This window comes from Haemaphysalis longicornis, unplaced genomic scaffold (assembly GCF_048455015.1).
Source record: "Haemaphysalis longicornis isolate Haplotype H1 unplaced genomic scaffold, Haemaphysalis longicornis Haplotype H1 scaffold_10, whole genome shotgun sequence".
NCBI lineage: Eukaryota > Metazoa > Arthropoda > Arachnida > Ixodida > Ixodidae > Haemaphysalis > Haemaphysalis longicornis.
In genome coordinates, this window is record NW_027526204.1 from 31,173,584 (window position 1) to 31,188,018 (window position 14,435).

At 47.9% G+C, this 14,435-nt stretch overlaps 1 protein-coding gene across 1 annotated transcript in view; it reads left to right on the forward strand.

Annotated features, from left to right (window-relative positions):
- LOC144158340 (neural cell adhesion molecule 1-B-like) overlaps positions 1 to 14,435 on the forward strand; it is a 60,621-nt gene that overhangs the window by 5,854 nt on the left and 40,332 nt on the right. Inside the window, exon 2 of the mRNA XM_077689161.1 lies at positions 13,231 to 13,530. Coding sequence (XP_077545287.1) covers positions 13,231 to 13,530 — 300 coding nt within the window. The remainder of the gene's footprint in view (positions 1 to 13,230; positions 13,531 to 14,435) is intronic.

Below are 14,435 nucleotides of genomic sequence, written 5' to 3' on the forward strand. Positions count from 1 at the left end.
GCCGTTCAAGGCGCAAACGTCGCTTGGTCAGCACTGCGCGGTGGTGGGTTATTGAACAACCAGAGAAAGCGAGAAACAGTCGCTGACAGCACGCATGTGCACGACACTGCCTGGAGAAAATGCAGTGCGGTTGCGGCGTGTTTTTGCTGCATTAATTCCCAACGCACGCCGAGTTGAGATATCGGTGAATCCCGTTGATAAATCGCAACGACTTTGTACCAACGATCAACTCCAGGGTTTGTTGGGTGCACTTGTACGGCAAGCAGACGTAGAAAAATCCATTTATCACACGCAAAGCTGCGACAGCGAACGGAACCCCCTCAAATGTTAGAAGCAACTTTATCCTTCACAATACAGCATTGATTGATTGGTTGATTAATTAATTGAATGATTATGGTGTTGAACGCCCCGACGCTTCATGGGTGATGAGGCGCGCCGCGGGGCTCCGGGTTAATTTTGACCACCTGGGGATCTTTCACGAGCGCCGATACACTACAACATTACAATAACTTGTGGTTCTTTGTATTCAATATAAAATACCATATATTGTTTGGTCATTACAGCCGATTGGCATTAAACAATCCCCTTTTCATCTAATCTAACCTTTAAAATCACGGCGTTTTGTTTACCTTTTTTCAGGCCAATGCATGACACTGTCAAACGATATGAAAGGATAACTTTCTCCATCACACACTGCTGGACGATACCAGGATAAGCAGGCAGCCTAATGTGGAAACGCAGCTCGAGATACGCGTGAACGCTGCATTTGGAAAATAGCTCAACCTGTTTACAACGCGGTCAAAGGAAAAGCTTCCAATCCTTTTGCGTTGTAACGGAATCTATAGTATTACGATTACAAAACAGTTACTGCTGGTCGCGTAAAGCATTTGTGGTGCAAGAAGCGCACAAAGGTGGGCTCCGAGTGACAGGCCACATCGGCTGTGCAGAGTTAGGTCAATCATGATCACGATCATGATCAACCAATACTAACTCGCCCGAACGTCGACCCTTCTGCTCAACCTTGGAATAGTAATTTGACTGGTTGTGCGGTCGTGTTATTTTTCCGCCCAGGTAATTTCGTTTCGTCAGTAACAGTCATAAGTCTAGTTAAGAACGATTATGTTGCATTGCAATATGTCAACAGCGTAGGAATCACCTCGTCGAAAGTCCATCGCGAGCACGGATCACCGTGACCCACATATGGTGTGCGCGCTCCGCATTCCACGTCCGCGCTTCCGTAAACATGACTAATCGGTGAACATAACAAGCACGGTGGCATTGAAAGCACGTATTTACTCCCCGATATCGATTTCTATGTCAGTCGGTGCAATACCGGTAAGTTTGCATGGCGGAACTGCGGAGCACCACCGGCACCACCACCACACTGCTACTGCTGCTCGCAACAGCCTGGGTCGGCATTTTCCACTCTGGCAGCAAATTGGAACCTAAAATCCGTCCGCAGATGATAAAAACAAAAGAGAGCACACACACACAAGCACTGCAACCGCTAACTTAACGCCAAACCACTACGCTTCACTCGGTAATGCACGGGTAGCGAGCAAACGCACGGGAAGAACGGAGCACTTAACAGCCCAGCGCGGAGGTTTCGGCGGTCGCTTCATAGACGGCGCTAGCGTCCGGTCAGAAAAAGCAAATGGCGGTGCCAACTTCTAGCAAGGAAAATGGTGTATATATGTGTCACATAGTCCGTATACCGTGTGCGTGTCATTGAAGCAGCAGTAAGCATGATAATGAAGCTAATACCAGACATTCAGGAAAGCTAAGAATAACCAGCTGAATCTTAGCTCCTGCTACGTATATCCTAGCATAGCCGAGCTAAGCCAATTTTTTTTGGTCGACCAACAGGTCCAGCGGGAAATGCATTCGTTTTTTGACTGGACGCCATTAGGCCCACTGAAAAGCTTTCGATTTAGAATCTGCTCCTCTGCACATCGTGCGGATCAGGAACTGACGAAGCTGTAACGAGCGGCCAGTGTTTACCATTGGCACGTTGACACTGCTAACCCCCACACCGCCTCAGACCTCACTCGACGCTGTTGCTGGAGCTGCGCATCCCTGTTAGCTCGCTGCGAGCGCGTTCACCTGAAGACGAAGATCTGCGTCCGCTTCCTCTTGTCTCGTATCATGAGATTACCGCGCACTATCGGCTACAGCTACAAACGTACGCCCCACCGCACAAACAACTACCTAAGGGCCATGACAAAATACTTCGCGCCCTGCAAAATAATACTTACCCCCACCGGAGCAGATACCATTACATAGCCCCCACCGTGTATCCCCGTTTGTGCCGCTTCTGTGGGGAATCTTTCATATGGTCGGCGGGTGTACACGAAGCCCACTTGACCCGCCCAATCCCTTCCGCACTTATGAGCTTCGGGAGAACGCCTTAGCCAGCTCTTCCCTCGACGTCCAACGCAAGTTGGTGGAGAGGGCAAAACCCGCGGCCCGTGCCAATGTACTCCTTGAATGCGGAGGCCACCCTAACGACTCTTTACTAGGACACAATAAATATGTTTAGCCTCTCTTTCTCTCTCTGCTGCAAAACACCCTGTTTTTTAAAGGGTGTGTTTCTTGGGCTACTTAAACCTAGAAATTTTGGTCTATCTGTCTGTCTGTCTGTGACTCGATTCAACCACCCGGCCAAAGTGAAACGAATTCTGCGCAATAGTCTTATACACTCACAGCGAAATGTTACCGCCTAAGTCCGGTTTCTATGTTCATACTTGTCAACATTGTTGAACAAGGACCACACAATACGCAAATATAAGACAGAACATTATTACACAAGGGATATTTACAGTGTTCCTTCATGAAAAATATTTATAGATGCTTGATTTTTGTGAAATGAAATGCTACATCTACCGCAGAAAAAAAAATCACACTGTCACCTGCTGTCGCCCGCGTGACCATAGCTTCTGGTGGCATTTAAAAAAAATTCCAGCGGCAGCAGTTACGAAAGGTCCCACTAGATAGGTTCAACGTTCTGCTTGGAACACATGTGGACTATGGCATCGCGATTCTATAAACGTTGAAGTAGGGCGCCTCGATTCACCCGCTTCTCCGCCATGTGCCAGCGCTGGCATCGACGTACCCGGCCTGGAGCAGTGGAACGCGGTAAATTTAAATTCTTTTGAGCAAATATTTATCGGTTTTACCTTGGTAGGAGCGCGACGCAAAAGGAACAACATGAGAGGTGAGCGGGAAAGTGAAGGGAGGCATTTACTTGGCAAATATCGACAAAGACTATCGTCTTTTGTCGACATTTGCAACGGAAGCAGCAGATACGGGGCCAATGTTTTACTCCCTCGATGCTCCGTTCTCACCTGGTACTTTCGGTAGATGGGAGAATGTAGCTACGTAATCTATAAACGCACCTGAGCTCTCTCTCCCCGTACCTCTAACTCGCCTTCAAACTGGTTATCGTGCGCATGCGTATAAGGGTGCGCCGTAGGAATTCACTATTCCAGTCGTCGGTACCAGTCAGAAAGAGTCGGGGCTGCGTAAAACCCTGCTCCAGTGAAGAAAAATGCAACCCATTGTATAAGGACACGTGTATTCTGTGGCGCCACACTGACGAGTTGACAAGAGAGTTGGCGGAGGCATTTCCTACTAAAAAAGTGAACGGAAGTGCTTTAGCCATGCTTTTGTGACACTGTACGATAAGGAATTTGCCGTCCTAAGACTTTGCCTTAGGTTGTGTTTTTTGGGGGGGAGTGGGCTACGATAAGATTGTTGGCGCACTACTGTGTAGTAATGACGTTTAAAGACACGTGTGGTGTATGATTGTATATATGTGTTTTTTCTTCCGATTAAATATTTAGTTGAGACTCTTGTGTCCGTCTTGTGTCCCTTCATCCTTGTCGTTGTGTTGTTAAGCGCTGTTTAGGATGGACGGATAACAACTAGCCTAGCTGTCGATTCTGTTGTCCGCTAGGATAAAGCTAAGGTCTTTCCAGATTTCATTCAGGTATAGGTGAGGGAGTATCCTCATTCGTAAATTACAAACAAACCTCTTTTGTTTCGTGCACTCTGCGGAGGGCCTGCATCTTCGCAGGTCATCAGTTTTTAGAGTGAAAGGGCACTGATTTTTTAAGTTCCTTCAACTACGAATTACATCATGCACAACCAGACGAGCTTCTGACCCTTCTACATGGTTTCCGAGACCCTTTCGGTGCAAAACACGCCACTTTGTGCCGGGCATCCGGTGTTTCGCAGCATATTGCCACAGGTTTCCACGCACCACTGAGACAGCTACCATACCGTGTGTCACACACTGAGCGCCAGTGTCAAATAACGGTGTCTAGCAAAACTTCGCGCAGTGGCGGAATTTCCCAAACCGACAATGAAACCACTCCTAAGCTTTGTCCCACTTTGCTCTTACTTCCGGCGCGTCGTCTCTGCGATTTCGCCAATATCATTGCGCCTTTGACTAATTTCCTTAGTAGTAGCAAACAGATCGGCGATTGTTCACCCGCTTGCGACAAACCCTTCGATGTATTGCGCTACCTTATTATCTCGCCACCGGTACTCCGAGATTTCATTCCAAACGCTCCCACGGAAATTCATACCGATGCCCGGTGTGTTGGCCTGGGCGCAGTACTAGCACAACGCAAGACCGCATTCAAAGAGTACGTCGTCGCTTACACCGGCCGTACTACCCTAACCAGAAGTCAACTACTCTGTGACTGAGAAGTAATGTTTAGGGATCGTTTGGGCTATTAAGAAATATCTCCCGTACCTCTACGGACGCCCATTCTACGTAGTGACGGACAACCACCTTTGCTGGCTCTCTTAGCTAAAGAATCCTTCTTGCCGCCTCGGTTGCTGGGCTCTGAGGCTGCAAGGACATGACATGCGAGTTGTATACCGGTCCGGCTATAAGAACACCGACGCAGCCGCCCTTTCTCGGTCTCCTCTAGCGTATGACACCGACGATTTATGTTCTGTGGAGTGCACTCTGACCCCCTTTGATATCACTGACATGGCAGCAGAACAGCAAAAGGATCCGTGGAGCGTTTCCCTTGAGGAATTTATGTCTCGACCGTCGCCAGCAGCCGCGCCCCGTTGTCTTCGCCGTCAAGCTGCCCAGCTCACTCTCCATGATCAGCTCTTCTACCGCCGAAACTATTCGCCCGAAGGTCGCAAATGGCTCCTTGTGATCCCTCGCCATTTACTTTTGCACATCTGCTCTTCGTTCCACGGTGACGCGCAGTGTGCCCACGGAGGTGCCCTGAAGACATACCGAAGACTTCGCCTTCGCTTTTACTGGCGAGGAATGTACACCTTCGTCACGAAATATGTTCGTTTCTGTACCGACTGCCAGCGCCGTAACTGTCCTCCGCGACCAACAACCAGCGAGCCCCAGCCTCTGCCATGCCCTACGCGCCCCTTCGTTAGAGTGGGCATCGACCTCTACGGGATTCTGCCGCGCACATCAAGAGAACACCGCTGGATTATCGTTGCGGTAGACCACCTCATGCGATACGCCGAGACAGCAGCCCTGTAAGCCGCCACAGCGCGGGGCATGGCATCCTTCCTTCTCCGTCGTTTCATCCTTCGACACCGAACGCCACGACAACTGTTGAGTGACAGAGGTCGCTTCTTTTTATCTGGGGTCGTCAAAGCGCTCTTGGCTGCGTGCAACAAAGTTAATAGCACTACCACAGTGTACCACCCGCAAACCAGCGGCCTAATCGAACGCTTCAACCGCACTATTGGAGACATGCTGTCTATGTATATTCCATCAGATCATTCAAACTGGGTTGAGGTCCTTCTGTTCATCAGGTACGCCTACAATACCGCGACGCAGACGACTACCGGATTTTCACCCTTTTTTTCTCATCTACGGGCAAGAGCCAACCTGCACGCTGGACACGGTACTGTAATACCGCCCTGACCCCTCCGAGTGCACACCGATTTCCCAGATTTCGCAGTTTGCTGACGAATGCCGCCAGTCGCTCGTTAATTTACTCTGAACACCAGCAGCTACAGAAACGTCGCCATGACGCGGTCAGTGCACCACGCGATTTCTCGCCGGGTTCCCTTGTTTGGCTTTGGGTGCAATGTCCCACTCCAGGTATATGTTCTAAGCTCACAGCAAAATACCAAGGTCCTTACCGTGTTATCAAAGCACTTCGCCTGTTAATTATATCGTCGAGCCAGTTATGCCCTCATCGGATCTTCGACACCGCGGTCGTGAGACTGCATGTGCAGCGACTCAAGCCCTATTATGATCCGCTAGTTCCACGGTCACCAGGAGTCACAGGATGGCTTCCTCTTCTCGCCGAGGGAGATTGTAACAAAGGACATGAACCCCAGAAAATGGAGACTTTTACAGAGGCTATGCCCTAACATAGAAGAGCAGTTGGTGGACAGTCTACACAGAAGGTTATGTCCCATGCCGTGCTTTCTGAAGAAGACGAAGTGTGTGTTCGCTCAGCTAAAACCTCAGCTGTTAAGCTATATGAGGTCATTCCGGTATCCACAATCGAGCGAGAAACTGAGTTTTACTTTCAAAACCCCTTCCCTTCCGCTGCAAAACTTCTACCACGCTCGCTATTAGCCGCTATTTTAAATGAATATTTATCCAATTATCCTGCTTCTTCTGTGATTTATACTGATGCATCTCAAAATGGCGAGAAAGCTGGAATTGGTATTTTTTCACAATCTTTAGACTGGAGTTATTCGCTGAGAATCCCGGATTACACACCCATTTTTATGGCCGAATTTTTAGCAATAGCTCTAGCTCTATGCAAAGTACCGCAGCATGTTTCAAAAATCATCATATTATCTGATTCGATGGCAGTTGTATCAGCGTTAACTTCCTCTTCGGACTCTCCATTGTACCGCACACTATTATTTTTTGTTCCCAGGCACGTGAAGGAGGTACGCTTGTCTTGGGTCCCTGGCCATACGGACATCAGGGGCAACGAGCAAGCGGACCATTTAGCTAATCTCGCCGTCACAGCTCCCATTCAATTCGGAATTCCTAATCTGGCTCTATTTGCATCTGCGAGACTAAGACGATATTGGCATTTAGACGCCACCCGTTCCGATTCACTCTTATCATTTGAAGAGTTCCAACATTTAAAGTACGGGTGGAATGTTAATTTTTGTGGCTCTCGGCAATGCGAGGTGACCTTCACCGAGCTGCGCTGCAGGGTACCGAGGCTTAATTTCTATCTATTCAGATCAGAACTTTCACCTACAGAACTATGTGTGCGGTGCCAGGTCCCCGAAACAATCGACCATTTTTTCCTCGACTGTCGCCGTTTCTCAACAGCTAGACAACTGTTTTTGAAGGAGCCGATTGAGAGGTTGGGGTTGACTTTATCGATAACACTTATATTATCTATTGGCGCATCAAAGCTGGGGTTTGCAAGAAGGGATATATATAATTGCATTCAAAATTTTCTTTCTGCCTCAGGTCGTTTGAATTGCTAAGCGGTGCTGATTAATGGGTAATTCGGGTTTCATTAACAACTAAGTTTCCTTTTACAGCCTCTTTCCGGAAATAAGTATATTGAAGTCCCCACGTTTTTAACCGAATTAGCCCTGGCCAATCCCCCCTTGTGGGTACGTGCCAAAAAATTTGAGGACATCATCATCATCATCATCATCATCAGCTCAGGTTTGCTAAGATCGCTCGGACTCTGACCTAGCTAGACGACGTGACCGTTTGCCGGCTGATCTGTCCATAAACGTCACAACTATAGATATATATAGCGAATTAGAATTAGAAAGGAGGGGCTTGTCGAATGAACGCAGAAGTAAAATGGGGGCAGGCGGTGAAGAAGACGGCGAGCATTTTTCCTCCAATTTCTTTCGTTCAATATATATATATATATATTTATATATATATATATATATATATATATATATATAAGACAGGAAAAAAGAATTGGCAGTCAAGAAGACCTCGGAAAGCAAAGGGGAGGATGTAGTAGCTCAAGATAAAAAATTTGGAAAATAAGAAAGTGGAGAAGAAATGCCCGCCAGGTGGGATCCGAACCCACGACCTCCAGAATACCAGTCTTGTGCAATAACCACTACGCTACCGGCGGGGCTACTTTAGCCTCCACTTTCTGGGGTATTTATGTTCAGGTGTTTTTGTTTCCTGCGCTTGGGGGTGGTAGCCAGCGCCACTCGGACCACTCGGGATGAAGGGGACCTTTTTTTTAACCCCCGGGCCATGACTCGAGCATCTACGACATTTCGAGAGTGGTCGACCAGCATTGAACCCTCTTAAGCTCCCTATGGCGCCAAGACTGCAAGAACAGAGGCCCTCGCTATGCATGTAGCGAATCAGAATAGGAAATGAGGGGCTCGTTGAAAATAAGACAGAAAATAAAAATTGGCAGTCAAGAAGACCTCGGAAAGCAAAGGGGAGGATGTAGTAGCTCAAGATAAAGAATTTGGAAAATAAGAAAGTGGAGAAAAAATGCCCGCCAGGTGGGATCCGAACCCACGACCTCCAGAATATGCGCCAGAAGTGTACAAAACATTGTTAAAACTAGTTTTAATTCTCAACGGTTTTGCATTCGACTCTTCTTACTTTTTGCAAGTTTTTGAACCGGCATGGGTACTCCATTCGCGCCGACCTACGCCAATATTTTCATGGGGCAACTTGAAGCCACTCTATTAAGCTCTTTTCCGCATAAACCTCAGGTTTGCCTCCGCTACATAGAGGACATCTTCATGATTTGGGAACACGGTCGCGCGACTCTAGAAACGTTTATATCTCATTTCAATTCTTCGCATCCGACTATTAAATTCTCCTGCCAGCATTCTGAAAAAGAAGTAAATTTCCTAGATACTACCGTCATTTTAGACAACGGTACACTTAAAACCACGCTTTTTAGGAAACCAACTGACAGGCAGCAGTACCTAGACTATAAAAGCCATCACCCGAGACACTGCAAGCAAGGGATCTTTGTAGGGCAAGCCACAAGGCTTAGAAGAGTATGCAGTGATGACAGTGGCTACGTAGAGCACCAAGATGAACTCAAGTCCACCCTTATTAACAGGAACCACAACAAAAGCTCGCTCGATCAGGCGTACCAAAGTGCATTTAATCTCAAAAGGGATGACGTGCTCAACAAACAGCGACAAAACGAAAGCGCCAGGCCACCTGCCCTAATAACTAAATTTTCACACGCCCTCCCAAACGTAAACAATGTACTGCGGAAGTACTACCCCATTTTAGCCAGTAACGACGGACTTAGAAAGACTTTCCCGGAAGCCCCAAGTGTTACCTACCGGAGAAACAGGAATCTAAAAGATATTTTAGTGCATGCTAAAACAGGCCCTTCAAAGCAACCAGTGATAGCCAGCTGCTCCCGTCCAAGATGCAAGACTTGCAGGCACCTGCAGACCGTGTGCATTGTAAAAAGCACAGCCAGTAATTATGCCCACAAGATTAATTCAAGTTTTACGTGCACTTCGTCCAACATTGTGTATATGTTGGAATGCTCAGTATGCCGCAAACACCATATAAGCGAAACGAGTCAACCTATGAGCCTACGTCATAATGGTCAACGGGCAGATACTCTTAGCAAACCCTCCATACCAGCATTTCAACCAACCAGGCCACAAGTTTGATGACCTTAAGTTGTATATACTTCAGTCAAACCTTAAGTCTCCGAGGGACAGGAAATACCGAGAATCCTATTTAATTCACAAATTCAACTCCATGGAACCTGCTGGAATTAATGCCGATTTGAAATTTCAGCTTGAAGTCTCCGAGGGACAGGAAATACCGAAAATCCTATCTAATTCACAAATTCAACTCCATGGAACCTGCTGGAATTAATGCCGATTTGAAATTTCAGCTTGAACAAAAAAACGATAGGACTTAGGAAGGAAACACGGACACAGTGCTGACTATCAACTGAGTTTATTGACAAAAAGCGGGAACATATATACATGAAACATTGCACAACATTGGCACAGCGCGACACTCTTTTTCCGAGATTAGTTAATGGGATAATCGCTAAGCAGTTCCAGTTCTTTCTTTGTCAGCGCCACGGAAGCTGTGCTGACGCACTTGTTAACTTTCTTGCTGATGGCTACTGCTTCGACGACTTCACGTGCGAGGCGATTGCGTTTCTTTCGAAGCACGTTGATCTCGTCGATGCGCGCTGTGCATTTGGGGCAAGTGCGGCAATGGGATGATAAGTGGCCGGATGACGTTGTCTTGAGTGAGGCGGCATGTTCACGTGCCCTGTCATTAATGCACCTTCCGGTTTGTCCCACGTAGACGTTTTTGCATGATAATGGGTTCGCATGACCGCAAACTCGAGAGACGTGTTGTCGTACCTAGAAGGAGACCAGGGGCGGGCTGTTTCGGGCTTTTCGGTGGACGTCCAGGACCTCTATTACTCTATACCCCACGCCAAACTGATGTCTGTACTCCGAGCAACGATTGAGGAACAAGGCCTGATTTCCTTCCAAAATGGAGTTGGAATGTCCTGTGACGCCTTTTTAGAGCTGCTCAACACGTACTTGCGATCTACCGCAGTGTCTCATCAAGGCCGCAACTATGTGCAACGAGCGGGGATATGCATAGGATCTCGCGTCGCCCCCTACCTGTCCAACCTATACCTGGCGGAGGTGGACCGACGCATTCAGGGAAGCCTGGAAGGAAAGCCTATTGTGGCCATTTTTCGTTATGTGGATGACTATTTGGTTTTGTGCGCGAATGACCTGGATTGTAACGAACGCCTGAAGGGTAAAATTATGGGGAGTTTTGAATACAGCGCCCAGGGGCTATCCTTCACACATGAACTACCGGAGAATGGCCACCTGAGGTTTTTGGACCTCAGCCTGCAGTTCGGCAAGGGGCATATCTGCTGGCGGTACGAGACACGGAGCAGTAAGGGCTTTTTACCCCACGACTCGGCACACTCGAAGAACGTGAAGCGAGCGATTGTAACCATGGCTTTGCGCTCCGCCATTGAGAAGTCCTGCACGCATCAGATGAAATCGAGCTTCAACCGGCAGGTAACCAGGCTGCCTAACGCCGGCTACGCGGAAAGCCTCTTGGCGGCTGTGAGTGAAAGCCTACTACAGCGTGTGAAGGGAAGAAATAAGAGGAGACAGAACGTGCTGCGCACGAGAGGGAATACCGCGGTAGTTCCCTATGTACATGGCTTCGCCCACAACCTCAAAAAAATTGCAGCCAGGTAAGGTGTGTTTGTTGTCTGCAGTGCCCCCAACAAGGCGTATCAAATGTGCCGACGCGTAAACAACGAAACAAGAGGGGAAACATGCACCACCAACCATCGAACAAAATACGCCGAATGCCAGAAGGAAGTCGTATACAGCATCCTATTATCATGCAAAAAAGTCTACGTGGGACAAACCGGAAGGTGCATTAATGACAGGGCACGTGAACATGCCGCCTCACTCAAGACAACGTCATCCGGCCACTTATCATCCCATTGCCGCACTTGCCCCAAATGCACGGCGCGCATCGACGAGATCAACGTGCTTCGAAAGAAACGCAATCGCTTCGCACGTGAAGTCGTCGAAGCAGTAGCCATCAGCAAGAAAGGTAACAAGTGCGTCAGCACAGCTTCCGTGGCGCTGACAAAGAAAGAACTGGAACTGCTTAGCGAATATCCCATTAACTAATCTCGGAAAAAGAGTGTCGCGCTGTGCCAATGTTGTGCAATGTTTCATGTATATATGTTCCCGCTTTTTGTCAATAAACTCAGTTGATAGTCAGCACTGTGTCCGTGTTTCCTTCCTAAGTCCTATCGTTTTTTTGTTCAAGCTGAAATTTCAAGTCGATATGAAAAACCAACTCGCCCAAACCCAAGCAATTCTGGAATTAATGCGTCTATGGGCAACTTGGAATCCCTGCGATATTCACCGGGAATGTAGCATTAGGCACTGTCTTGCATGTACTTTATCCAAAGACTATGACCCCTCCCTCTGGTCTTTACCTGGCCATCTAATTTCTTTTATTTTCATTCCTTAGCTTCCAGCTTAATACTCGCCCGCATCCCTCCAACCTTTGCTTTTGGAATTTCATTTTATTTATTTTATTTCCCTTTTTTTTACTCCGCTGTATCTCGTGCCCCGTACGTCACTCTAACTTTATCTTTTCGTTTTTGAGTTTCAGGACAGGCTTGTTACAGGAATGTTGCCATGGGTGACACGTGCCATTTCAGTTTCTGGGTCATTGCTTTTTCTTTTGTGTGTGGTTTTGTGTGGTTCCCCCCCCTGTTTTTTTCTCTTTTTTTATTTTTTCCTTGACCTAGTTATTTCCCCCTTCTCTACCTTTTCTATTCACCTGAGGCTTGCAGATAGTTTCTGATAAGGACCCCAATCTAACCGCCTGGTCTACTTCCGGCGGTTCTGAGAACCTTTCGGTATGCCCCGCGGCGGGTCAACAAACACCCTCTCATCCTTTCTCTCCAAAAATTGCCCGAATATCAACCCCCGGCTGACTTGCCTGTGACCTACTTCGCGGCTCAAACTATACAACCTTCTTTGCCCCTCAATATCTCCCCCGACATACTCCCAAACCAACCCGCTTTCTCAATTTCACTTCCTTCTTTCCTTCTCCCCTCTCACCTGGGGACCTACCCCTATATAAAGCGTGCTAGCCAGGCGATAGATTGCCCTGACGAAAGCAAGTCCCTTTGCTGAAACGTTGGCAACAATCGTGCTTTTACCTTGTTGAAAATTTTATTTTCTTGTGTTCTCTACCATCTTCAAAAGTTCTAGTGCTCCCTATATATATATATATATAAATATATATATATATATATATATAGGAAATGAGGGCCTCGTTGAGGAAATACAGCCAGAAAGGACGCCAGTGTGCAACGACAAAGGTGACAGGGGAATGGTTAGGCTTGTTTTACTAGAGGTAACGAAGTTAACATTTTTAAATTTGCTCAAGAAAGCACGTGTCCAAAGTGGGAACCGAATTCCGATTTGATCTCGGATGCCTTACCAATACGAGAATATATATACATATTTACCTATTTACATATTTACCTATTTACGATCCTTAAAGTGTGAAGTGCTCTTTTAACTGTATATTCTAGTGTCCACCTGCTATGATCTCTGTGGAGACTGGCAGTGTTCTAAATAAATAAATATTTCTTTAGAAGGAGACAGAGTGGTACTGTACAACATCAGCAAAGAATTTCAGCAGGTTGTGATTTGTTGCTGTTTTCACGTATTTGCTTGCAGCAGAAAGGCTGGAGGTCACTGTCCGTCTGGGGGAACGCCTGAACGAGAGCCGCATCGTGGAAGGCGACGACGTGTACCTAGCATGCATCGTCTCGGGTCCCTCTTCCCAGTTGACCGAGGTCACCTGGCACAAGGACGGCCGCGAGCTGGCGACGGAGGCCAGAACTGGGCTGATACTCTCCTCCCGGTTCCTCGTCATCCAAAACGTCAACCCCGGAAGGGCTGGCCACTACACGTGCAGCGCAACGAGTGCCGATGGAGAGGTTACGGAGAGCGCACCTTTTGACCTCCACATCAGACGTGAGTTCGCTAACCTTAGGCGTCGTTCCGATCCTGTCCTGCTCTGACCCGCCACAGTCTCTCAGTGGCTATGGCATTGTGCTGCTGAGCACGAGGCCCAGGGTTCGTTTCCCGGCCGCGGCGGCCGCTTTTCTGATGGAGGCTAAATGCTAAACGCCCGTGTCTACGAGATTTCTGCACACGTTGAAAATCCCCAGGTGGTCAAAATTAATCCGGAACCCGCACTACAGCGCACCTCATCGCCTGCGTTGCGTCGCCGCGTTCAACCCCACAATCAATCAATCAAATAAAGCCTCCGCCTCTGTGCCCAATCCTTGTAAGGCGCCCAATTTTTAAACCCTATATTTTTTCTTGGCCCACTCTAACCCGAAAGGTTCGCTCTGTATGTATGTCTGTCTATCGACGTCGGCGTAGCCACCCGGGCAAGGTTGAAACAATTCTTGAACAAGAAAGTTCCAGAGGTGGGCGGATTATACACGAGAGGCAGTTACATCGCAGGGTCACCAGAGGGCTATCGTGATTCCGCCCAAGGAGGCCCTACAAAACACTGTTAAGTAGAGATTGCGCTCTAAAACTCATGCCGACGGCCACCATCTGGCCAAGGTAGAAACCTCTCTGTCGTAGCAGCCGCATCGCCTCCGTCGCATTCCGCCAGCTCCCCGCTGTACGTCTGACGATGATGCACGCTTGCAAATGCACTTGCATTATGACTTACGTCGTTGTAACTATTGTCTGGGCGTTATATGTGTAGATGTAAAAAGTGTCTGCTCGTGCACCGTGTTTGGCTGCTCAAATCGCGGGAAGACGACGCCACACTCTTAACGAAAAGCTCGTAAAAGGGTCGTAACGGCTGTATGAACTCTTTACAAAATTTACTACGCCGCAGAACGGTACGTAGGCTCTGT